At 43.5% G+C, this 26,893-nt stretch overlaps 1 protein-coding gene across 1 annotated transcript in view; it reads left to right on the forward strand.

Moving 5' to 3' along the window:
* The window catches only part of MYRIP (myosin VIIA and Rab interacting protein), a 390,058-nt gene extending 366,498 nt beyond the window's left edge, over positions 1-23,560 (forward strand). Inside the window, exons 12-17 of the mRNA XM_074986085.1 lie at positions 8,147-8,341; positions 15,960-16,121; positions 17,697-17,801; positions 17,892-17,952; positions 19,311-19,429; positions 20,406-23,560. Of these exons, the coding sequence (XP_074842186.1) occupies positions 8,147-8,341; positions 15,960-16,121; positions 17,697-17,801; positions 17,892-17,952; positions 19,311-19,429; positions 20,406-20,438 (675 nt within the window). The 3' untranslated portion in view covers positions 20,439-23,560. The remainder of the gene's footprint in view (positions 1-8,146; positions 8,342-15,959; positions 16,122-17,696; positions 17,802-17,891; positions 17,953-19,310; positions 19,430-20,405) is intronic.
* Positions 23,561-26,893: the final 3,333 nt, after the last annotated feature.

Raw genomic sequence — 26,893 nt, forward strand, 5'->3', positions numbered from 1 at the left:
TAGTGATACTGGGTAAGTCTCCAGTTTGTCCTCTGGTGATTCCTCCCTGTCCAGTACTCTCCTGACTCCTGTCCTGGGATGTGGGTCAGCTCCTGATAGGTCCCCTTTTTCCCCATACCTTGTTGCTCTCCCACTCCCTTACTCTTGGAAAAAACACCCCTGCTGGATGTGGGTTTAAAGGGACTGTGCACTCTAAATCCCAACGAAGTTAGACATGTGAAAAAACTTTTCCTTCTCCAAAAATTAAGATGGATCTTGATTGAAGAACAGCCACGCTGCGGAGAGTGTGCTAAAGCAACCTGAGAATGAGACTGGTCACGTTTGCACTAACAGTGATGAAGAATCTAGTCAATGCTATTAGGGCCATTAGTGATGGAAACTTTTGTTCCTTCTGTTTTTGAGCATCATGTTGATATAACATTTCCTCAGTTGTATCACAAATCACAGCTGTGATGTTGGTTTAAAGAGAGATGGTTGTATTGGAGGCTGAAGATTGTACCCTCAGCTGTCAGTGACAGCGAAAAAGACGAGCGGCAGGATCAAAATACGAGGAAAATGAGGAGAAAAGGTTATTGCAAATAATGCTAAGCAATTCTCAAGGCCATGGATCAGAATGTACACAAGGAAGAAGAAGAAAGCCTGGTGTGGAAATGTCCAGAATTGTATGTAAGTTTTGGACAAGAAAACCTGCTAGGGAGATGCCCTGGTTCAGAGTTGGAACCTAAGTGAGGACTTGTGTGCTTGCTGGCTCACAACTGTCTGAATCATGGCACTGCTATGGTTTGTCATAATGATATATTTTTGGTGGTATTGCTGATTTCTTTCCATTATTTATTAGCTTTCACCCAGGAAGCCAGTGCTGTACTAAAGAAGTTCACAGTGTGGCACATCTAAAAAGAAAAGTCAGGATTGTATGTTTTGAAAGCATTCTAACAGTCTGATCAGTTAGGCGAGTGAGAGGAGACAAAGCAAGCTGAAAGCTTCTTCCAGCACACCATGGGGAAACACAGAAAATATGATTTGCACAGTTGCTCACAAAAGGCAAGACAGACACTGTGTTTTTGAGGCAGGACTGACAATGACATCCCATCTCCTCTGCTGTCATTTCCTGGTGAGGAAAGCTGATGGGGAAGCTGTTTTTTTCATACGTAAGGTAATTACTCTCTCTATCAAGACAAAGTCCCAAAGAGTCAAATTTGAGAATAAATTCAAATTTCATATCTTTGATACTCATAGGCTGTGTCTACACTAGCCCCCTTTTTCAAAGGGGGCATGTTAATAATCCCAAGCAGGGAACAGCAATGAGGTGCTGTGATGCACACACAGCACCTCATTAGGCTAATTTTTGCTGCGGCAACTTCAAAGTTGATAACTTTGAAGTACTGACAAGGTGTGTAGCCGTGGACACTGAAATAATTTTGGGAGTAAGGGCACTTCGAAGTTGCATGGGTACTTCAAAGTGCCCACGGCTACACGGCTTGCCGGTGCTTCAAAGTTATCAACTTCGAAGTTGCCACAGGAAAAATTAGCCTAATGAGGTGCTGCGTATGCATCGCAGTACGTCATTGCTGTTGCCTGCTCAGGCTGTTTATCACGCCCCCTTCCAAGGATGGGGGAAGTGTAGACAAGCCCATAGTGATCTCAGGCAAGTCACTGAACTTAATAGGCACTTGGCAGTAAGTAATTTTCTTCCCTCTTTGCCCCCCCACCCCCCAAGCTGATCTGTCAGTTTTCATTTCATGTTTGTTTGTTTGTTTTCTATCTCTGTTATATATTTGTTGTGCCAGTTTGTTTTCAGCGCTATTTCCAGAGCTGAAGAAGTGGGCCTGCCCCATGAAAGTTCATCACCCAATAAATTGTTTTATTAGTCTTTAAAGTGCTACATGACAGCTTTTTTGTTTTGCGAAGTTACAGACTGTAAATATTCAAGGCCTGTAATTTTTTTTCCTCTGCTCCCATTGTCTTAAATGATCTCAAACTCAGTGGAGCAGGTTCTGATTTCAATTGCAGATATTAAATGTCAGAGGAGTTTCACTGAGCTCAGTTGAAATCAATGGTGCTATTCCAGACTTACACCTGAGTATCTGAGATCAAAATCCGGCCTCGTGCTTCCAAAGTATGGTTGTGTTTAGAGCAGAGCTAGATATTTGTAATACAGATTGCCTGCATGTCTGTCTCGTCAATATTAGTTATCTGACTGTGAGACAAAGCAGATGTGAGAGACTTTATCATGGTGTGATAGCTGTCTTTTTGAATCACCCGTAGGAGGCAATGATGACTCTTCTTCCAGTGATAAGATGAATAAAGCATGTAACAAATGTCACCCAAGCGGCCCTTTTATCCGTTTGAATGTCCACTACAAATGTGCCATTGCTAGGTATGTGTCTGTGAATTTTAGGAGAGTATTACTGTGTCCCAGAGCTTTTAATTTTTCTTTTAAACCAAGACAACTAATCTCACAGGTACCCCTACAATATTCACTCTTAGTACACATGTTGGTAATTGCAATCCAGATTCTTTGCTGGTGTAAATCAGTGTAGCTCCATTGAGGATCTGGGCCAGTGTGTCCAGGGATCATGCAGTGTTGAGGATCCTGTGTACTGCTCAGGCATCTTTCTCTTCCGTGGTAAAATATTGAGCCATATGTAAGTATAATGTTATATACAATTGCCTGTCTTGTCATGATGTTACTGAACTGTCTGTTATCACGTTAATGCTTAAAAGTCCAGATCAGGATGGAGTCTAGATTTTTAGGCACTTTACAAACACACATGAAGATATAGTCCCTGCCTCTAAAAAGGCTTTTTACAATTTTAAAGGCATGTGCAAAACCCAATGAAGCCAATGTAGAGACACTCCTAGACTTCAGAGCCCTTTGGGTCAGGATATATGACATTAGCAGTAAGTCAGGCCTTGGTTCTGTAACCCCACATATGACTGTGCTTACTTTTGAATACATGACTACTATTGATTTCAGTGAGACTACTCACATGTTTTTAAGCATGGCGCACGCTCAAATGTTCTGGGAATCAGGGCCTTCATTAACTGGCTACTGCTTCATCAGCTTCTTTGACAATCGGAATATTTGGAAGTTCTGTAATTTTAAGGCAGCTACGCTCTACTTGTCATATATAAAAAGGGGATGAATCCCTGCTTCAATTGCAAACTTTAACTCAACACACGTTATGTGTTATGGCTTTAACTCAGCCTTAACTGTGGAATTTTGAGTGACGCTTCCACAATATACCACACAGCTAGTTTGAGGTTAATCTTGCCATTACAAAGCCCATGAATGTAACTCCCACTGGCATCCCTGTTTCTTCCACTGATTGCGGACAGGGAAATGGCCTTTTCTTATAACAGCAATGTCCTGTGACCTGCGATTGCATGATTCATTTTTTGGATATGGTCCCATCAAAATTGGTAGGATATCTTCAGTATTAATTAAAATAGGTCTTTGCCCTCTCTGTTGCCTCTTGCTTCAATTCTGTCTCACACACAAATGATTTTGAAAAAGCGAGAGATTGAATTTGTTACCATCTGGGGCCAGCAACCCTGGCAGATCAATCTCTAGAGAGGTCAGGGATCCAGAATCCCTTGTCTGTTTGTCTCTGGATCTCAAGGGGGGGCCCTTCCCTCTTTAACATTTGGTCAGGGAGGATACTGTTGTCTACCTTGACCTTCATTAATAGGAGATTTAGAGTTGCCTTCCATCAGGGCTGGTGACAGACTTCTCCAGGACCTGGGCAAGAGGCTCATGGAGGGCCATAGCTCTGCCCCCAGAAGAGGTGGAGCTTTGAGCAGAAGGATGGGGCTAAGGTTAGACAGCCCACAGTGCTACCACCATCCCTTAATGCCTCTCAGGGCTCTGGTGGTGATTTAAATGGCCTGGGATTCCAGCTGCTACAGTATCACCAGCGGCAGCCAAAAACCCTGGGCCCTTTTTAATTGTCAGTCCCTGGGGCACCTGTCCCCTTTGCTTGCCCTTTCATCAGCTCTGCCTTCCACTCTTGCCAGCTACAGACCCCCCCAGCTCCAGGGAGCCTTGCAGAATTTACTGCCTCCCAACGAGAGTTGTTGAGGCATCTCCTGATGCCCACCTTCTACAGGAACTCTTCCAAAAAACCCAGCAACTGGTCAAAAAATTGAAATAAAAAATCATGCCCATTTTCACAAAGGAATTTGCTGAGTGTTCATATCCTCTCCCACTCCTCCGCCCCCGTCCTTTTCAAGTCCCCAGTTTGGGGAAATTTGTAATTCTGAAACTGAAATAATTTTGACCACCTCTGTAGTTACTCAAAAAAGGAATAGAAAAATGTATTCAAGCAGGGAACATTTCCCGCTTGGGCCTAAGAGCTCACAGAGGTCTCTAAAATCCCTAAAATTTGGTTGTGATGTTTCTGGCAGTTATTCAACCATACTATCAGTTTTCTTCAAAATACGGGCCAGGAGAAAGGTGAGTTGTAAGTGTCCTTCACTACGACATTTTTAGGAAGTTTAAATTCTGAATTTAATTATCATTTCTCAAAAATTATTAGAAAATGCAATAATAAGAAATATTTGCAAGTGAACCAGACTTTTTTTAAGTATCAGAGGGGTAGCCGTGTTAGTCTGGATCTGTAGCAGCAACGAAGGGTCCTGTGGCACCTTATAGACTAACAGAAAAGTTTAGAGCATGAGCTTTCGTGAGTTAACTCACTTCTTCAGATGCTGTCAGATGCTGACTGTATGTTGAAATACAGTAGCTAAACACAGGATGGTCACACAGGATGCTCATGCTGTCAGATGCTGTCATCTGAAGAAGTGAGTTAACTCACGAAAGCTCATGCTCTAAACTTTTCTGTTAGTCTATAAGGTGCCACAGGACCTTTCGTTGCTGCTCCAGATTTTTTTGTTTACATGTAACCATTTTGTTGGAATCAAACACTGCAGCATTCTTATGCTGCATAAGTAAATGCTCCAGGATCTTCTAGGGAAAAAGAAGTCACAGAATCTGTAACTCCTGTGTTTAGCTACTGTATTTCAAGATACAGTCACACATTTTGCCACACATCCTAAACATTTGGTATTACTGTCAAGCCAATTTCCAGGCTTTGTTGCTGCTTTGGATTTAGTGATTTTGCTGCAGATCTACAATTTTAAAAAGAAGCAGAACTACAGCCGCCATTAAAACTTTTCGCAGAAGTCTAGAAGATCCTAAAATGAGTATCTTTCCTTTAACTTCTTTTGGTCAGTAATGTATTGAATAAGTGGTGTTTCACTTCAAATCTTGATTTCTTAGGGTCTGTCTTTGATAGTCTTATTGCACAGTAACAGTGCCTTTTTTCCGATTTAGCTTAATACACTCAGGAAACAGAATAAGCTAAATCAGAAAAAGGCGCTTTTATCATAATTATGTAATAATGTTGTAAAAATTATAATAGTGGCCACCCAGGGAGTCATTTCAGAAAAGCTGTTGCAGAATAGCTGTTCTAGTCACTGTCTCCCCACGTTGATATGCTCTCAGAAACTTAGACAGAAAAACTTTAAAGAGCTAGAAGTTTATACATAATCCATAATACTAGTAAGTGCTACAGATTCTGTGAAAAAATAAATACCGAATTCAGATCTGTAATTCCTTGGAACATATGTCAATGCAGTATACTTTGAAGAAAAGTCAAGACTCCTGTCCATAATACTTTTTTGTCTTAATTAATAGGATAAAACAAAAAAAGGTACTTGTGAAGACAAATAATGAAAGCAAAGTACTACTGATTTCCTCCTCCCTCCTATATTATTATTGATCTATTTTAACCTAATTGGCACTTCCAAAACTAAATGGAAAAAAACACTAGACTCTTAAGAAAGACACAGGTAACTTTGTGATTCAGGTACTTCTGCTCTGTACAGAGTGTCCTTACCCTGCTTGTTAATGACTGTCTCTTGTCCTTGACAACCTGCAGACCAGTGACCCTTCAACAAACTCTGTTTGCTTTTGTTCTCATTCTTTCATCTCAAGCCTCTAATTTTTCCTCATAATTTGGTTGAATAACAGTCCTAAAGATGACTTAATGTACAAGGGATGAATCCACACATGGTGTGTGGGGGGGAAATCAAATGTTCAATAAGATAAGCGCGCTTCTTAAAAAAAGTATAGCTAATTTAGCTAAACACAAATAAGAATCACTGAAACTTAACTGCACCAGAGTTTGCAAGAAATGAAAGCAAATTATTTTTTTCTGCCTCCCATTGAATGTGCAAGTTGAACGACTTACTTTTATTAAACAACAATCATGTAAACAGGTTAAAAGTGTAAAATCAGTGAATTACACACTGTCACTATGTAACTGTCCGTAGTTTTTATCTTACAGTAACTTTACATATGGGTAGATTTACGCATGAGCCATAACACAGCTGCATAATGTTTGCAGGCTTGGGAATTAATAATTACATTTAAGGGTTGACCCTTCAAACACTTACTTCTCTGAATAATTGCACTGAAGTATTCCCGTGTGTTTCCGTGTGAAATCAATGGGAGCATTTGCATTGATTTAAGTTCACTTTAGATCAGTGGTTCCCAACCTGCGGCCCAAAGACCCTATCACAGGGGTTTCATGAACTAACTAAATAAATAAATATGATCATTGAAAATAAGTTTTAAATAAATTGCAAAGTTACAGTCAATTGTTATTTTGAAATTAAACATCTTCCAATAATGTTATCAATTGTTGTCTGAAAATCTATGTTGCGGTTTCCTTTTTCGTTTAATGAAGTGTACGTAGAATTGTCTTTGACTGGGGTCCACAGACAGTTTGGGAGGGTGATTGGGGGTCCCCGTTAATTAAAAGGTTGGGAACCACTGCAATCATACCATGAGCATTTCCAGGATCAGATTTAGTTCCTGTCTTCACTGGTCTTAATTTTCTTCTCATCCTGCTGTAAATCAGAGGTACCTTATTGCTGTCAAAGAAATTACACTGGTCTACAACCAGTGTAAAACTAATCAGAATAAGGTATATTGACTGTACAAATGAGACTCGATAGAACACGGGTGGAGAGGATACACAATTTTTCATGCTAGTTAAAGTAAGTTGTTTATTCAATATAGGAATCAGAAAAAGGAGAATTTAAACATTGTGTTCCTGATTTTAAAGTGTCCTTAATTCAGCCTCTTTTGGGAAATCTGACAAAAAATTGATGACACAGCTACTCCAAAACTATTATTGTAATAGTCAAATGACTATTTGACTTCCTCATTTATGGATAACAGTAAGATGGCTAGATGTTTGTATGTCCTCCACTGAGCCCATAAATCAGTGATCCCACAGTTATTTGCTGGTACCTAACATAGGGTGACAAGATTTTAAAATCTGATTATAAATTCTGCCACCTGATAGGTGCATACAGCTCCCATTGGTTTCAAAGTGAGAGATGTGTGTTGTATATGGTGGTTTGTTTTTTTTTTAAAAAAAGTGTGTGTACTGAGTTGGCTCCCCAAGCCCCACCCCACTGGGTTCCCATGGCTGAAGCTGATGAGGGGCCGGTACTCAGTACCAGAAAGTACTGGCACAAAAAAGGCACTGCTTGAACATATTTGGGGATAGAATTTCGTCCTATGAGCCCTAGAATTTCGTCCTAAACTGGCCCAGGAGTGCTCAAAGTGGCGGTGTGCCCCCTCAAGGGGGGCATGAAAATTTATAAGGGGGGCACAGTGTGATCAGGAGGCCTCTTTCCCCTCTCCCCCCCTGGCCTCCGCTGCCTCTCCCCGTCTCCACTGTCTCCCTTCTTCCCCTTCTCCTCACAGCCTCTGCCACCATTGCAGAGGGAGTGCAGTAGTCACTCTTGGGAGACCACCGCCCTTCTCTGGGGCCATCCGGGGCATCATTAGACAGGTTGTGAGGGAGGCCACTAACTGCAGAGATAAAAAATGGGGCCTGACCTAAAAAGTTTGCTCAGCTGTGAACTAGGACATTCCAGTTTTAAAGTGTTCGGCTATTTAAAATACATGGCTTAGAGGCCTCTGTAGTCATATGAAACACCTGAGTATTCTTTTAGAAGGCATGTTTAAAATAAAGCTACAGACAAGATAAAACACTCTCACCGTAATTATACCTCTGTGCTAACATAATGCTGTTGTTTATCCCTATCTACTCTTGTAACAAAACAGAAGTACTCTGCTGTCTCTCTCTGCAACATCTCTACAGAGGTCCTAAAAGTCATCAATGCCACTGAGGAACTGATAGCAGAATCCACTGGTCCCAGTGATTTCCCAGCAGATATGGAGGAGAGAGAGAGTGGGGCATTTCCACTAGGCACGGACCCTGTCGGACTTGATGAGCAGCTCACCACGCTGGAAGAAAACGTAGGAGTGCAATATCAATATCTCAGATCGCAAACTCTCATCTTTGGGGGCAGGGGGAGTGACGTGTGGTATGTTGTGATCAAAGCGACAGCATGTTTGTGTTTAAGTATTCATGTTATGCTTTAAAAAGAAAGCTTGTTTTGAAAGGACCATCCGATATATTTATGTGTTTTAATTCAGTTTTGGACCCATTCAAAATAGTAGGCTCATATGTTGGGTTTTAGAGTGGTTGTACAATTACCTTACTCTGAAGAGAAACGTAATCCCTTAAACTCAGCTGATAGCCTGACGTATACCACCTTGATCTGACTTAGTACGGAGCAGGTGATCTCTATGTTTCTACACAACCCTCTTGCATATGAAGTCCAGGCACAAAGGGCAAGCAGGCATCTGTGCAGGCAAGCAAGGAGTAAGAGTAGCCTTGGCTCCACTTCCATCCCCACCACACCAGTCTGAGCTCATAACAGCCTGGAAGAAGGGTAAATGGACAGCTGCGGCACCGCGGTGCTGTTTTGGAGTTGGGGCAGCCATGTACTTCCCCATTACATAGAGCAGACTGGAAAACCGTAAATCAGTCCCAAACAACCTCCCACCATTCCCTCTGAAGACTCAAATTCCTCTGCCTTTTATAATGAGCAAGTGCCATTCACTGTTATCCAAAGGAAAGATTCAGCTATTTGTAAGTCCTCATTACCTCCCCATTCTGGGGTCTCCTGAATGGAGGAATAGTTTTTCATGCCTCTCAATATTCTTCTAAGTCAGACTTAACTGGTATTTAGACTACTGTATTTTCTCTTCTTTAGAGACTTGTGAAGTTATTTAATCCCAATTAATTAAAAAAATTAAATCCCAGTGATCCTTCTACAGCAATTAAAGGAAATACAGTAGACAGCTGTTGTACTCACAGTCTGACAGTCTATAAAGAAGCTCCTCCTAAAGGGTGAATTTACTGCATCCACATGAGACTGCAAAAGCTTGCGGGGGCATGCGTTGTCTTTTGGGTATGTGTGTACTGCACCTAACATAAAGGGATCCCATCCATGCTTGGGAATTGTTGGTGTCCTGATCAGGCAGATAATGAAAATAAATCTGGACTAAGGTTAAATCTACCACCCACCTTCTGGTCTGGGACCAGTCCATCCTGGCTATGGTTTTACTCCAGGTCCTGTACTGTCAGTTCTTGCCAATGATCTAGAGTAGTGGTTGCTGCCTGTTAGCATCACTTGCAGAGGATAAGAAGATTTTGAAAATACAGACTAACTCGGCTACCCCTCTGATACTTGCGAAGAATGTTGAGCTCCCTGGCTCCCATGTCCCACTTCCCCAGATGGTTCCCCCTCCTCCGCCTCCCATGCAAATTCTGCCATCTATGGATCTGTCTACACTGCAACCCAAATAACTGTGTGGACATTCCAACTCAGGCAGGGAGTCTGCAACCCTCTAAGCTGCACAGCCCAAACTCGGTCTGGGCCAGAAGGTCCATATGGCTATTATGAGTGTGCTAGCTTGAGTTCCGCTGGCTCAAGCATGTGCAGACATGCCCTCATGCTGTGTTTGGTGTAAACATCTCCTCTGTGGAGAACCAAGCCCTTGTGTAGTTGGCTGCTGCTCTGTGCAGTTCTATCCTGGAACTTCGGTGGTATTAAGAGGCTCATGGTTGCTGTCTGCCTCAGGGTGGGTTTCACCCCTACTATGCTATTTAGCTGGAACACATTTAAAAGGATGAGGGAAAATTAAACTAAACTCCAGCATGTGTAACAGAAGTGTATCCTTAAATCGGTTTCCCACAAACTTTCTGTTGATTTTATAGTGCATTAATCAGTGTAATGGTGTAGCAAGTATAGAGTGTCAGGATATGTAGATGTTTTAGTCACTTAAAATATTTAGTGATTTAAACCTTTATCCTGCCCTGGGATCCCCTTATGGGCTGATCCCTGTCCCTTTGTGAAACCCTGATGACTAGGAAAGAGAGAAAAGAGAAAAAACGGGAAGCCAGATTGTGCCATGCCACAAGAGGTGCTGAAGAAGAGGCAGCCACCTTATAAGATTTCCTCCCATTCTTTTCCTCCTTACCCACCTTCCCAATGAAAAAAGGTTGAAACTACTGCCCTACAGCCATCTCAAACCAATTCAGGGTGCTTCCATTCTGTACTTATTTTTATTTGGGTTGTGGGGGGGTTAAAATGGTTTTGATTTAAGGAAAATACAATCTGTTGCATCTAGTTAGGAAGTAACATCTAATGAAGTGCAATAAAACAAAGCAGCAGAAACGTAGCACTTTAAAGACTAACAAAATGATTTATTCAGTGATGAGCGTTTGTGGGATAGTCCCACTTCATCAGATCAATCTCATATCCAATACAGACTGACATTTATAAGTACAAAGGACCAAAAAAAAAATAATTGCAATAAAAACTGACAAATTAAATAGGATAGCGGGAAGGGGGTGAGAGGTAAGGGGATGTTAATTGTCCTGTCTCAGATATTTACAAGCTTTTTAATTGCAATTGTTTTTCCTTTTTTTTTTTTTTTGTCCTCTGTACTTACGAATATCAGTCTGTATTAGAAATGAAATTGATCTGATGTCCCATGAAAGCTCATCATTGAATAAATCATTTTGTTAGTCTTTAAAGTGCTACATTTCTGCTTTGTTTTGTTGGAGTACAGACTAACATGGCTACCTCTCTGTTACAATCTAATGAAGTGGTTGACCAGTGCTTTGGTCCATGATCCACGAAATGCTCCCCGACTATTAAATGATTGTTAAATTTGGAACACAGGTTTAACCTAAGGGTTTTTGTGGTGCTGTTGCTGCTGAGCTGGGGGCCTTGAAGGGGGGAGGAGAGGCATGAGGTTGCAGTGCTGCTGTGAGGGGCGTGGGGTTTCTGCTTGGAGGTTCATCTCCCTGCCTGTGCAGTACTCAGCTGTGGGACCCTGAAGCAGGCTGCCCCATGCTTTACACTTATGTTGTTTTTGTAAAAATGTGATAATTCGGGGGTGCAGAAATAGTGGGCAGTAGTCTTTAGCTTCCTTCCATGGCGAAGCAGCCCTGCTGGGATTGTGTGCTGGTTATTCTGAGAATGAGCAGAAAATGCAGTATTGTCACGCAGACTGCCCAACATTTAGGCAGAGCACTAGGCAGGAGACACATGTGTCCTGTTGGTGGGGGGGAAAAACAGCTTGACAGCATAGTTGGTTCTCTGGGTAAGATGAAAGAAAGTTAAACAAACCACTGTGATTGTGGATGATCACTCTGAATACTCAGCTAGGAAACAAACTGTTAGTTGTTTCTCCCTAACTGAGATAGCTGGGCAGGGGAGAGTCTTTTAAAAACTACCTCCAACAGATTGTAGTGATACGTTTATTTACCACAGACATCTTATATTTGTGGACAAATTACCCCCGCCTTTATTTCCCCACTGTCAGACTGCAAATGCATTGTACATGGGGGCACTCCACGACTCATTCAGAAACTGAAGCTAGCGCAAAAGGTAGCAACTTGCTTAGCGAATGGTATGTTCAGTGGGGAACACCTGGCACCAGGGTCCAACATCTGCACTTCCTGCCTCCTGGTCTCTAGCTATAATGTGGATGTTAGTTTTGGTTTTAAGGGGTTGGTTTTAACCTATAAAGATTAATGTGAATTGGGACCAAGCTACTTGATACTCTTCCCCTCTCCCTTTGCCACTGCTGCTGTCAACAAGGACACATGACCCCCAAATCCCTGTGTTACAGAAGCGAGGAAGCAGCTAGCCAAATGTTCTTTGAAAGAGCCCCTTGGTATGGAATTTGCCCCTTCCACTTTGTACCTAAATACCTTCATTGGCTGACCTACAAGGCACATAGCAAAATCCATCGATTTGTGATCTGGGTCTCCGATGGAGAGGGATGTTATAGCAGAGGTCAGCAACCTTTCCGAGGCAGAGTGCTGAAATTTGACCTTTTGGCCTTCATGTGTGGTCCAAGTGCCGGTGATACTTTTTGAAGTCACTAAGGCTGTGTCTACACTACAAAATAACTTCCAAGTTGCTTACTTCAACGTACAACTTCAAATTAATGGACTTCGAAGCTGAGCGGCGACACACAAAAAGCTGCCCACCCTTACTTTGAAGTATGGTCTCAGTACTTTGAAAGGAAGCGTCTACACATCAATAGCCCCTACTTTGAAGTAAGAGGCCAGGAAATGAAGTAGACGGGTCACATGGGCTGACAAGCCCTTCCTGTCTTGCAGCCAGCCACTCCCTTAAAAGGCCCCTTCCAACACCCCACCCCCTGCATGTGCTAAGGGCTGCCAGGCTGCACACAGCAGGGCAGAACGCGTGCTAGGGAGCAGACATAGACAACATGCATCCCCAGCTGCTCCCCCAGGGGGGATGTCCTCACTGCTGACCATGGCGCTTGCTGCCGTGTATCAGCAGCACGGCAGGGCTGGTCACCATGGGTCCTATCCTGCAGGCTCTGGGCTGGGCCCTGCTGCCTGGTCCCGCACCCCCCCGTGATCCAGCGCCAGTGGGTCTTCCCCACCAGCACCGAGTGGTGGGACCGGCTAGTGCTGGGGGACTGGGACGACAAACAATGGCTGAGAAACTTCTGCCTGACCAAGCAGACATTTGAAGAGCTCTGCCACTGGCTCGCCCCAGTCCTCCAGCACCACGACACACAAATGTGGGCTACACTTCCTGTGCAGAAGAGGGTGGCAATAGCACTGTGGAAGCTGGTCACCCCAGACAGCCATCAGTCCATCAGCCATGAGTTTGGGGTGGTCAAAGACCATCATCAGGGCAGTCCTGCTTGAGGTAAGCTTGAACCACAGACCCGCCCTGGGGAGGGGGCTAATGGGCAAGGGGGATGGGGACCCTGCCAGGGAGGAGGGAGAGGGGAAGGGGCCCCTGCTGGGGAAGAGGGATGGAGGACAGGGACCCTGATAGGGAGGGGGACCACCCAGTCTGCTGTCGATGGACATGTCTTCCTTCCACCCCTGCAGGTCATCTGAGCCAGCAACAACATGCTCCTTCACTGCATCATTAATGTCAGGGACCTGGATGTCACCCTCGCTGGGTTTGCAGAGCTGGGGTTCCCAAACTGTTTTGGTGTGATTGACAGAACCCATATTGCGATCTGGGCCACGGAGCACAGCAGGGGCGCCGATGTGAACAGGAAGGGGTACCACTCAGTGGTCCTCCAGGCCCTGGTCAGTGTGAGGGGATGCTTCATGAATGTCTGCGTCGGGTGGTCGGACAAGACCCAGGACGCCCAGGTGTTCCAGAATTCATGGCTGGGATGCCAGATGGAGGAGAGCACATATGTCCCCCCGCAGGAGCTCACACTGGGGGACATCACGGTGCCCGCATGTATTGTGGCTGATGCTGCATACCCACTGCACCCATGGCTCATGTGGAACCTATATGGGATGCACCACCCCATCCCAAGATGATTTCAGCGCTGCCTCAACCATGCCAGGGGCACCATTGAGCGTGCATTTGGGACGTTAAAGGCGAGGTTTCACTGCCTCCTCACAAGGCTGGATGTCAGTCTCCCAAACATGCCTGTGATGCCACCAGAGTATTGTAGAGAGCAGACAGGCGCCCTTTATGCAGAGCTGGGCTATGGAGCCAGGGGCCAAGTACAAACAGCCGCCTGCTGCCCCAAGCCATCAGGCCTGAAGGGATGGGGGCAGGTTCTGGGAGGCCCGGAGTGAGGGTCTGTGAGGCCTTGTTTGAGGCCTTTGCCCAGGGCTCACACTGACCCTCCATACAATACCTCCCCGCTCCCCACCCCTCTCCACTCTCCCACCATGCACTAGGGACTCAGGATTAGGGTTAGAATGGTAACTTTTACTGGGGTTCATGGGAATAAAAGTGTTTTCACAACAACAAAATAATGAATAAACCTATTTACAAGGGGAAACTATGTGCAGAAAGGTTGTGGGGGGCCAGGGTGGGGGACTGAACTTGGAGGAGGGGGCTGGGGTAGGGGACCAAACTTGGAAGAGGGAGCCAGAGTGGGGTAGGGCTGAATTGCCCACTGGCATGGAGAGCCAGGAGCCGTAGCGGCCACAGGTGCCTCTACTGACCCAGAGCCCCACTTCAGTGCAAGAAGGGATCAGCCAGGGTGCCCCTGGGACCTAGTGCCTGCTGCCTGCAGGCTGTGCATGGGGCAGGCTGGCTCCCGCTGCTGGCCCAGCCCTGCACTCCGGTGGCAGCCCCACACTGGGGGCTCTGGCCCCGGCCCTGGACTCCAGTGGAAGCCCTGCAGCTGGGGCCCCATGTCATAGATTCCCGCCCTGTGCTGCAGCAGGGGCCCCATGCTTCAGCTCCCCATTCCAGTGGGGTCCCTGCAGCGGGGGCCTTGGCCTTGCACTGAAGTGGGGCTCTGGCCGCGCACCACAGTTCTGCAGCAGGACTCCAGCCCCAGCTCTGAACTCCTGCCCTGTCCCATGCTGCATGAGAGAGGAGGGGCAGGGCCGGAGCCCCTGGCTGCCTGCCTGCCATTCTACATTGTCTCGTGCTGAGAGCGGCACGCATGCCAGCAGTTGCCAATCTGAGTTAGTTTGCTGCTTTGAATAATTATCAAGTTAATTTAGTTTGCAAGGGCTACGTGTTGTTATTCTGCTAAGCAGTTGTTCCTATGTGGCATTTTAGTTGTCAGGCTGCCTTGACTTCGTGTGCAAGCATTTTTTTATTTTAAATTTAACATATGCATAATATTATTTCATCGTAAGAGCAGTTGAAAATGTTCCAGCTAAACCATTTTGGACAAGAAATTGTCATTTTGTGCCCAAATTTCAACTTTTCGTCAAACAACTGAACAGCTGAAAGCCACAATGTTTTCAGTCTGGGGCCGAAAAGATTTTCATTTCAAACACCACCATAGTGCCTCTTGGGAGCTGTAAAGGTTGAACCTCTCCAGTCTGGCATTGTTTTGTCTGGAAACATCCATAATCCGGCATGGTTTTAGTTAGCTGGGCAACCACTTATCATGGGTGTGCCCAAGATTCCCATGTCCCATGAAGTTTGTTTCCAGCCACCAGTCCTGGCTCTGTGTCCTGTGCTGTTACTTAGCTGTAATTTACCCTTAAATGTCTTCTACGAGCCCAGTAAGAAGTGAAAAGTGTTCAAAATGCTGCTAGACACTATTGGCCTCATGTGGTCTGGTAAATGTTCTTGTTCAGCACAGGTGAGGTCCTGGAGGTGCTGGATTAGAGAGAGACGTTCAACCTGTAGTTTAGCTGCCTACTGACCCCATTCTCCTTTATGTGCAAGTTTCCCCAGACAGACTACATCTCCCATGATCCACCACAGCCTGGGTTTCTACAATGCTCCTTTGTAGTTTGGCAAATGGGGTTACTGTGTTCCAATAATTGGAAATGTAGCCAAGCTAGGTAACTGTGCACATAGAGAAAAATGGGGTCATGACTGCTGAAAAAGGTTGAAATTTTCCACCAGAAAAAATACATTTCCAAGTAGATCTATTTCATAAGGGTGGTACGTGCAGAGACATTGGGAAACTTGCTTTTTTTTGGCTTTCATCCTTTCCTGCCATAGTCTGTGGCGTCTGTGATTTAGAACATACATCACAAGCAATTGGACTTACTTTGTACCCTGACTTGGATCCTTAGGTGTACCTGACAGCAGGCACTGTGTACAGTTTGGAGGGTCAGCTGAGCGAATTAGAGGATGCGGCTCGCAAAATCAACAGTGTTACAGCAGAATCGGACCTGGCTGACCTGGAGGACCAGGTAGCCACAGCAGCAGCCCAGGTTCATCATGCAGAGCTTCAGGTGAAGAAATTCACTCTCTTCCTGGTTCGAAAGGCACTACAGCATTGTACTGTCCTGCTTAGACCTTGTATGGTAACAGTTCACACATTCAAGCTTATCATCACTCATATACAGATTCTCCTCTGTACCCATGTGGACTAATTAGCCGGACTTCACTTTTAGTAATCCAACATATGCACCCATATAACAGCACCTGAGCAGGGTGTGTGTTGCTTGGGCCCTATTGCATAACAAAGAGCTATGCATGACAAATAGAGATATCCGTTTCTTTGGACCAGAGCTGTTGGCTCAAATCCTGCTGTTACTGAAGTTGGTTGGCAAAACACCTGTTAACTCCAATAGGTGCGAACTCATGCCCACATGCCACTGACAGCATGCTGCACATCACCGTATTTAGCAAAGATGCTGGATTCTGTGCCATACACTAAATCGGGTGGTGCTCCTAGACCAGAATGAGAGAACTACAGCCACGCAATGTGCCTGTGCTGATATCACCATCTCCATTCTGAACAAACTTCTGAACTCTTTCACTGTACCTAGAGATACCGAATGGTGCATTTTGAGGTCTTTACTTAATTTTTTTTAACGGGGCAAACTTCCACTGACTTCATTCAGCAGCAGTTGCTTGAGTAAGGGCAGAGACCTCAGGATTTATCCTAACTACTTGAGTAGCTTTTAAAACGGAGAACAGTGCTTTCTTTATATTGGCTTGAATCTTTAGTTTATGGTAAGAAAGACAGCCATGCAAGGTGTCAAAGGAAAATAAGTGTGTACTTAAAGTAATTAAAAACAATCAATCCTATTGAAAATATGTTCCCAGCAGTATTGGCAACTCCGGTGTTATCTGTCATTAGCACATATTATCTGACTGCAGAAGTCTGTCTGTTCTCTCATTTCTCCATTGGTTCTGTTCCTTTTTGCGTAATTTTTTCCCTCTATCACCACTTCAGCCTTGTTTTTTCCCCAAAGTCTTATTTACTTGGTAGTTTGTTTCCTTGTTTGTTTAATACCATGTCTTTACTGAGGTATTTAAAGTATGAATTATGGAATGTTTAAGGTAGAAGATTTCAGCATTGTTTTAAGAACGCACTTTTCTCTGTGCTCAAAGAAATATGAGCCCATGTGAAATAGCAAATGCATTATAAAATACAGTGCTTTAAGCATAGCTTTTAAAACACAGCTCCAGTTAAGTTATAATTACACAGCTACTAGTCATTGGGTACCGGCTGTATTTCAAATGGAGCAAAGTGTCCATAGTGAGAGAGAATGTGAGTACAGAGCCACAAGATCATTCATTTACGCCATGTAATGAGTAATCATCTTTACTAATACGTGCATGTTCCCTTTGGCACTCAAGACTAAAGAACAAAGCTGTCCAAAACGTCTGGCAGATTGTCTTTCAGAGCTACTGAAAAATCAGTTGCCTCTTTTTTCTTTTTTAATACTGCCGATTGATTGAGGGCGTGAGCGTGAGCGTGAGCTCGAGCTCCTTTTGCTTTTAATTAGCAGCGTTTGCAGTAATTTGGAAACTTCTCCCCCCAGTCTATTTTTTTTAACTTGTTGTTTTGCTTTAAGATTTCAGATATCGAGAGCAGAATTTCAGCTCTCACTGTTGCAGGCTTGAATGTGGCTCCGTGTGTTCGCCTGGCAAGAAAACGGGAGCAAAGGCAAAGGAATCAGGTGCCTACAGCACTATGCGGCTTTGCACGGGGGAAGTCTCCGCTTTTTTTTGTGTATTACGACTTATTATAATGTATATGTTTTTCACAGATGCAAACAATAGACACCTCAAGACAGCAGAGGAGGAAGCTTCCAGCTCCACCAGTAAAAGGTGCCCCAAAAATTCATTCAACTAATTTTATGTATTGTCTTCTCTTGCTGGTTAAACTGCAGTATGCAGCCTGAAGAGAGCAGTTCAGGGCAATGGAGTTACAAAGCGAATACAATGAGAATAAACAGTACCCCAGAGCTACATGGGCATTACAAAACCCTGATTTTGCCTTTTGGAAGGTGTTTTCACTTGCTCATTTGATTTAATTTGCTGCATACGTCAGAAGACTGGCCAAGGCAAATAAGAAGTGATGACTGTGTGACCTGAAAAGATCCCAAAAAGGCTATTCTGGAGTGAGTGGCGGTTAGAATCAGCAAACAGCGATCACAGTGTGCTAGTTTAGCCAAGGTAGTGCTAGCCTACTGCCCTGCACCCCAGTAAAGTGAATAGGGGGCCCTTGAACTCTTCTGACCCTAACCAGTTGCTTAGCCTGTTTATGCCAAGCACCAGTTCTACCAGTTAGCAGTAAGACAAAAGCAGTTGAGATCATTTTTCTGGGAGTAAGTGGAGCGTGTGTCAGGAAGGCACTTGTGCCATGGACTACAGGTCTTAAAAATATTTCTAGTTTGTGGAGAGTTGATCAACTTGCTTAGACTTGACTACACACTCTTGGAAAAGCTCACTTTTAAGGCCTGAATCCAGCCAAGCACTATTTAATAAAACCTTTAAATGTGAGCTCAGTGCAAATGCATCTTTAAGCGCTTTGCTGAATCCATGTGTAACGGCATAAGAAATTTCAGGGACAGGGCGAAGCTACCCGGCTTACATGCCTTCACCGCAGCATCATGCTTCTTCCATGACTCAAAATCATCTTAAGAAACTTATCTGTTGAATTCCTCTGTAACTTTTGGATTTAGCAGTTAGATTTAGCACATCCCCACTAGGCATGTTAAATCGAACCCCGGAAAATCGACCACCAGTGGGTCAATTTTCCCTTAAGTGTAGACATACGCTCCATGACATTATCTGATGATTTACTGTTTGCCTGTGAACATTCTCATGAGATCTTGTTTTGCTTTTCTGTTTACTCTGAGTTTTCTGATTTTTCACTGCGTGCCTTCCAACTTTAACTGTTTAGTGGTGTGACAATGCCTGGACCCAGTTCACCACTGCTTTACCCTAAATTCATGCCATTGTAACTCCATTGATGGAAGTGAAATCATGTGACATTGAATCGGGTTTTCTCATAATTTCAAAAACCTCTCTTACAATATCGTAGTCTTCCAGTTTCCATTCAAAGTAACCCAAACTTTCCTCAAAACTTTGGTGTCAGTCTCTGAAAAGCTAAAAGATTTGCTTCTTTCAAATCTGTTATTTCAAGTTATCACATAAAAGATGTTCCCATTTTTCTCCCCCAGGTGAAAATATCGATGATTCTTCACTTACTACTGTTAGAACATTTAACAGAAACTTTATGCTCCAAGGATCTCTAACACAAAGAACTAAAGAGGGAAAAAGCCCTGCCAAGGACTTGATGGTAACGTCTGAGAACAGACCTTGTTAAAATTGTTAAGAGCAAGAAATATGGATTACTCATTTAAAGCTAGATTGTCCCTAACCCTTACTCGCTGCTTCTAGGACTAAGGCTCCTTTCACTCCATAGCAAGGAGATTATCTTAGCTCTGCCCAGCGTCTTGCCAGTTGTAACAGCTACCCGAGAGAACTAGCTACACGAACGAAGCCTGGAGTGGACAAGGAACTGTACTCTTTCAGGAATTCCTCTTAGTTGCTTAATTTAGTCTGTGTCTACATTGACATGAATAAACTTCAAGTGCTCTGGATGTGTTTATAGAATTACAAATAAGAACCATTTTTTTAAAGAGACCTTTAAAAATGGCAAAATTAACTGACCCTTGAGTCCAGGCCCAGACTTGTGGGGCAGACCATGACAGCAACAGTGCTGCAGTATAATACAGTAGAAGACACTTTTCTCATATCTCACCTATTCATAGGGAAATGTCAGCAGAGGGGTTTAGTGGGAGTTAACTGGTGCACAGACCACATACTGGGTCTCTACATAGGGTATGAATGTGAATGAGTGGGCCATGCAGTGCTCCCAGAAGAACAATTATCTCCTGTGTTGGCAGACCAATAAGGGAACAAGTTCAAGAGTTGAAACCATCTTGTCCCCAAACACCTAAATTGAGATCCTGGTCCCACTGGAGTCAATAACAACAAAACTCTTAACTTCAGTGGGGCCAGGCTTTCATCACAGAATTCAAATCTCTGGCCTGTCAGTTCGTCTCAACAATCAGGAGGGGACTTAAATGGTGTATACTAGTATTGTGCTCTCTGGCTTGTATTTCATCCAGAATAATTGGTGTATATGATAGCTCAGTAGCCTGGTCATTAAGCATTGGTGGTCCCCTTTTGTTGAATCAGCGTTGTATTTTATATGTTTTGTCACTGTGAAATATTTTGCTAATAACGTTTTCCTTTTCTCTCCATTCTAGGAACCAACTATAGGATCTGCTGTAATGTACTAGACTTACAAAACTACTGCCAATAACACACTGCCTAAGGCTGTACACTAGAGTGCCTTTATTTAACAGCCATTGTATGTCCAGTAGAAAATGGACTTTGGAGAACCCACAATGCCTCAGTAATAGGGCTTTGTTTGGATACCTCACTGAGAAAGCTGTCCAGCATTGTGGTCTGCTAATGGAAACTCTGCCTTAAAGTTCTCATGAGACTCCAGAAAGGATACTGGGTTTCATAAGCAAGGCTCTGTGTTTTAAGATGCACTTTCCCCTCCCCCATTGATTGTACTAAAGTATATTGTCTTTAAAATACAATGTGTTTTTCTATACTTAATTCAACCATAATTGTTGGTCAGTATTTCATGGGAAGAGACATAGAACACAAATCTGTGACCCATATTTGCTGGCAGGTTTGATGCTGAGTGCAGTGTTTCTGATCAGTTCCAGCATCATTTTCTAAAAGACCCTCTGTTGGCTGAGAGAGCAACTTTGGCTGAGTTACTATTCTGTCTCCAGATCTGGGCTCTTCGGATGTTAACAGAGCAGCTGACAATTGCAATCGGCTGGCACATTGCACCCTAGCATCCTGTGGTGGGGGACACGCATTTATCATGTCTCCAAAAAGATAAATTCTGAGTCATTATTTTGGCATCTTGAGACATCTGAACACCATTGCAAAATCAATACCTTGCACCTCTGTGCTCAGACACATAATCCATTTTAGGAAGTACCCAAAGTACACAGCAGGCACCTCTCTGAATTAATCTTTCCCAAATGTTTAAGATTACATTAGAGTAAACCAAGGCTGTGAATTAATATTGTTCCAAGACTGTGCTTCCTGAAACGTGTTTTTAAATAATAAGAGCTGATTATAAAAAGCTTTTTCAGGTGCTAGGAGGGGGAAGACCTCACGAGGGGCACCTCACTTCCCCTCCCTTGCATGATGCATGGAAGGGCTTTTCAGAACTGCAGTCCCTTTGCTCTGAGGAGTGCTGGACAGCTGTCTCCTGCAAGCTAAAGGAAGCAGAGAGGTGATGGAGCCATGGTGCTGACCCACAGAGCGGTCTGATTGCACAGTGGGTGCTGAGCTGCACACCACACAGGAGGATAGTGGCAGAAATGCTCTTCCTGAATCCCAAAGAGGCATTGTGCCTCCAGAAGCTCCACCGGGGCAGCACCTGCCTGTACCTCCACCAGTGCTGGCCATTACGTAATGGGCAGTACAGACCGCTAAGGAGCAAACAGTCTATGTAACCACAAATGTTTTTGAAATAAATTTTAAAATATGCAGTAATTTAAAAGCTGGGGACTTTAAACAGCTTCTGACTGATTCAAAAAATGAGGCCAAAATTTTCTACTTAGAGTGTGTCTACGCGTCAAAGTTATTTTGGAATAACGGCCACTACTCCGAAATAACTTTGCAAGCATCTCCACGATGCAATGGCTATTTTGAAATAATTCTGAAATCGTGGCCAACTTCTTTTGAATTTGGTAAACCTCATTCTACGAGGAATAGCACCTATTCCAAAATAGATATTTCAAAAAAAGCTCTGTGTAGACAGGGAATAGGGGCTATTTTGAAATTTGATATTCCAGAATATTTTATTCGAAAATAAAACTGCTGTGTAGGTGTAGTATTTCGGATTAGAGCTTCTAAGGGCTCTAGTCTGAAATAGGCTCTATTGTGTGTGGACACACTATTTCGAAATAAGTTTTGATTATTTTGGGGCTTCCCTGTAGCATGGACACATTATTCCGGAATATCTTATTTTGGAATTATAACTCTGGAATAAGCTTTTCAGGAATAACTCTGTAGTGTAGATATAGCCTCAGAGGCCTAAATTTAGGCACCTTGATATATGTGTAGAATACCTAAAGAAGAGCAGCCTGATTGTTAAAAATGCTGAGCCACCACAGCTCCCATCGTCTTCCTCGGCAACAGCGCATGCTACTGATAATTGGGTGTACTTTGTAGGTAGCCATATTGGCAGTTTGGGCTTGTATGTCGAAGAGATGGAATAGTTTTGAGTTGTCATTAGACTTGGATTCAGCACCACTAAAAGTAGGGAGTAGTTCAGATCCAGCCCATTCAAACCTGATCAGGGTAGCCAGATCAATGGTTACAGTTTGAATTTCCTTCATAATTTCAAGCCTCCTCATCAGTGCAACTGGAATTGGTGAGAAAAATTGGGTCCGATTAGAAACGTAAGGCCACATCCCCTGCAAATATACCTCCCCATAGTTTCACTGACGTCAGTGGAACTCTGATGATTTAAAACAGTTGTAGATCTAGCCCATGATGGTCATTCTGGGCCAGATTATGCCTTGTGTTATTCTCATGCAGTCCTCATAATCTCCAATTTATTTGCACAAGTATGAGAACAGAACTTATGTTTATACTGTGTGTGTATATGGTTATACACACAAACCCCATCTAAAGAAAGAGATTAAACAGAGTAGGATACCTAATACATTTTTCATTCTTCAATCTCCATCCTGTAGATTGTTCTCTTGTGTGTGTGTGCAATACATTCCCAGATGTTAGTTTATGCAGGTATGCGTGTCATGAAATGTCACTAATAGTGGTTGGTTTACATATTTGTCTAATAAGCTAATACTGTGTCTGTAATATCAATTCAGAAATGACTAATGTTAATAGAATAATGGCTTTTGTTCTGTTAGTGTGGTTTAAAAAAAACCAGACTTTGGAGTAGAATGTTATCCATAAGAGGCATGAAAAGCAACTCCTGTTGTGTTACAATGTTAAGTCTTCTTTGACAAAAATGTGTATTGTGTAGGTATTGCAAAACAAAACAAAAAGCCCTTCCCCGCCCTGCTACAAGGTATTTGAATTTTTACAGATTTACTTGTGCCAAATATGTGAAAAAGATTAATTTACTGTTTTAAAAAAACCATAAAAACATGTTATAGCACACAAAGAATTATTTTGTCATCAAGTGATTTCACTCTTTTGTGTTAATATTTATATTAGATTAATTTTTATAAATGAAAATATTTTAATGGTTAAAAAAGACTATATAATCTATTTGATTAAGCCTGAGTGAAAGTAAAGCTTGCCTTGTTGTTGTTGTTATCTGCATATCCACCAAGAATTATTGTTAAGCGAATGATGAGTAAACGCAATTTATGAAAAAGAATGCCTTTTCAGGGACCTGATTCATAAAGAAAGAAAATAAATCTACTGTTGATTGGACATCTGTGCTCTTCACTCAGGAAAGGTGCAGACTGCCATACCTTTGAACAGTGTTATAATACTCCAGCATGGCAGTATAAGAGCTTGCCATACAAAAATGACCACTTCTCTGTTGGTTCTTTCACAGCTATGCAATTCAGAAAAGGGGGCCGTATTCCAGTGTGTGAAATGCACTAATTTAGCCAGGGAGGGAGTGGGGGACAGAGATTTCCATTCAGATTCAGATGCCATTCCATTCCTTTAGAGAAGGAAAAGATCACTTTAAGAAATGTATTTTTCTAATCCATATGCATGTTATGCTGAATACAGTCAGTCCCTCGACAGGCAAAATTCCCATAAATGTCAGTGAGGATTTAAGGACTGAGTTAGGGAACTTCAGCTACGTCTACACAAGCCCCAAACTTCGAAATGGCCACACAAGTGGCCATTTCGAAGTTTACTAATGAAGCGCTGAAATGCATATTCAGCGCTTCATTAGCAGGCGGGCGGCTGCGGCGCTTCAAAATTGACGCGACTTGCCGCCGCGCGTCTTGTCCAGACGGGGCTCCTTTTCGAAAGGACCCCGCCTACTTCGAAGTCCCCTTATTCTCATGTGCTCATGGGAATAAGGGGACTTCGAAGTAGGCGGGGTCCTTTCGAAAAGGAGCCCCATCTGGACGAGACGCGCGGCGGCAAGCCGCGTCAATTTCAAAGCGCCGCGGACACCCGCATGCTAATGATGCGCTGAATATGCATTTCAGCGCTTCATTAGTAAACTTCAAAATGGCCATTTGCGTGGCCATTTCAAAGTTTGGGGCTCGTGTAGACACAGCCTTCATGTCCTGTTTTCCTGTTCTAATACATCCAGTGCAGTTTTCATGCCACCTGGCAGGTCCCTTACAAGCAGCACATTCACTTGGATCTCTTTGCTGTGCATTTGGGCCTTTTGCATTGTGCTAGCAAGTGATAACTGTCACAACCGTCAGGCTCAGTCTTCCCCATGGTAAAGAAAACCACTTCCCTAGCCCAGCTGGAATTGTGCTAGCTCGGGTTTTTACTGCTATAGCTTGCACTTTTCCAGCTGTGTGCTGTGAACAGTCAGTGTCACTACCCTTAGTATGAATTACACCTGCTGCATTCCCATGCTGCCTATACTGTCCCCTTCAGTGGTGCTCAGATAACAAGCCTTAGAGAGCATCACCCGGCAGAATATAGCTGCAGAGTGCTTTCACAGAGAAGATATATGTGCATGCAAAACACTGCCTCTGCCAGCTACTGTCCCTTACTTAGGCAGATTCCCTTAGCTGGCACAGAGCCTGAGCAGCACTTCTTCAGTACACATCTACCAGACCCTTGGAATAAGGGGCGTGGCTGCAATGGTGGTGAGCTCCAGTCAACACTGACTGCTGGTATGACTCAGAGAGTCACAATAGCTTGTGCAACTCTGGATTCTTCAGGCCTGAACTAGGGGCCCTCGCTTGAGCATCTTGCCCATTGTGTTCATCTTGTGTGGGCGTCCCAGGTGCTGGTAAAGTTGGGGCTAGTTCTGGCGTACTGTTTGTCTACTCCATTACAAGTCATGCTGTGAGCCATGGTAAACTCCTATCCCACTACTGCTAGCAGGTTTACTTTAACAGTCGAGTGGATTATGACCACAGTGAGCTCCCTGTCTAACCCCAGCTGATTTCTGGCTCAACCTGCCTTTCTCATGCGCTGGGTGTCTTAGCTTGTGTTGGCAGTTAAGCAGTTGGCAACTAGAATAGCATGAGAAACTGAACATTTCCAGTATCTTTTGCACTGAGCTTGGGCCACACCTGCCACAGTGCTGTGTGGGAGCTATTTCAAGGGTAAGCAGCCTGGCAGACTAAGGGAACCAGAGTAATTCCAAAAAGCCCTTGAGAAGAGATGGTGTCCCTCTAACAGGCCACAATGAGCTAGGATAATGTAATGACTCTGTCATTAAACTACCTAGAGAGTTCTAGCATGCGGCTGACAAAACACTATTACCTAAACCCCACCCATTTTGTTAAGCTAAGTATAACAGAGGCTTCATTGCTGGTCATGGTTAGAGAAGTGGTTTTTTATTATTATTCAAGCAATAGCTATATCTACCAAGTCTGAATGACTGGCTTTAAAAATTGGAATCGTGCTTAGTTCATAACTATCCACACAGACCTAAAAGGAAACGCTAATAATATCATGTGATTCTGGTCACACCAGAGGGGAACAAGAAATATTGGATGTACCTACCAAGCAATCTATAAACAAGTCAGAGGGGCTTAAATGCCCTTACACAAACTATTTGTCAAATAACTGAAATAATTAATCCCATCTGTAAAAATAAATTCCTGCTGCTGGCAGACAGCCCACTTTTCTGCCTCCGGATTAAATTCACTGGCTAAATTATTTGCTGGGATTAATTCAACCACTGCTACTTTGGCTGTTATTCATGAAGACAACTAGAAAAACAAGGTTGGGCTACCATCTTTTGATATATGCTTCAGGAATTAAGTTTCAGTTCTGGGTCACTTGCTGAATAATGAATGGTCATTTTTGACCATGAGCTACTACTTTGAACTGCTCAGAATTTTATCTGATGTATTTTTAGTGGCAAGAGTTGCATATTAAGATTAATGTGGTGTAATTAGCACAGCTCCTATAATTAAAGTTACTGAAGTAACCAGTGTAGTGATGGGTCACCTTAAGCAAGTAATTATGGATTATTTATGTAACTGAATATAATAGGACTGATTTGAGCTGTGATGGTTGAACCATGACTTTTCAATTTTTCATCTGGGAAAGCTACAACCCTGACTCTACCTTAAATCCAACAAACTTTTTCATTTGCAGATCCTGGAAAGACCCCTCTGGGCCCTTTGAAATTGTCCAGGCCCTTGGGCAATTGTTCCCTTTGTGCTTCACTACTCTGTCCCACCCCCACCTCCCATCAGCAAGCCCATCTGTGGCCTTTTAAGCTCCCTCTCCTAGGCTACGTCTACCCTACAGAGATCCTTCACAAGAAGTTCTTCTGGAAGAGATCTTCCGAAAAAACTTGTTTCGAAAGAAAGCATCCACACACAAAAAAGCAGACTGAAAGACCGATCCACTCTTTCAACAGAGAAGGTCCACACAGCCCCCGCTCTTTTGAAAGAACAGGCCAGGGATCGAAAAATCCGGTGCCATGAGCTCTGCTCTTTTAAAAGACGGGCCCGTGGAGCGTCTACACCTGCTGTGTTCCAAAAGGAGCTGTTGAAAGAAGGCACTTTTC

The sequence above is a fragment of the Carettochelys insculpta genome, chromosome 2 (assembly GCF_033958435.1).
Source record: "Carettochelys insculpta isolate YL-2023 chromosome 2, ASM3395843v1, whole genome shotgun sequence".
Lineage (NCBI taxonomy): Eukaryota > Metazoa > Chordata > Testudines > Carettochelyidae > Carettochelys > Carettochelys insculpta.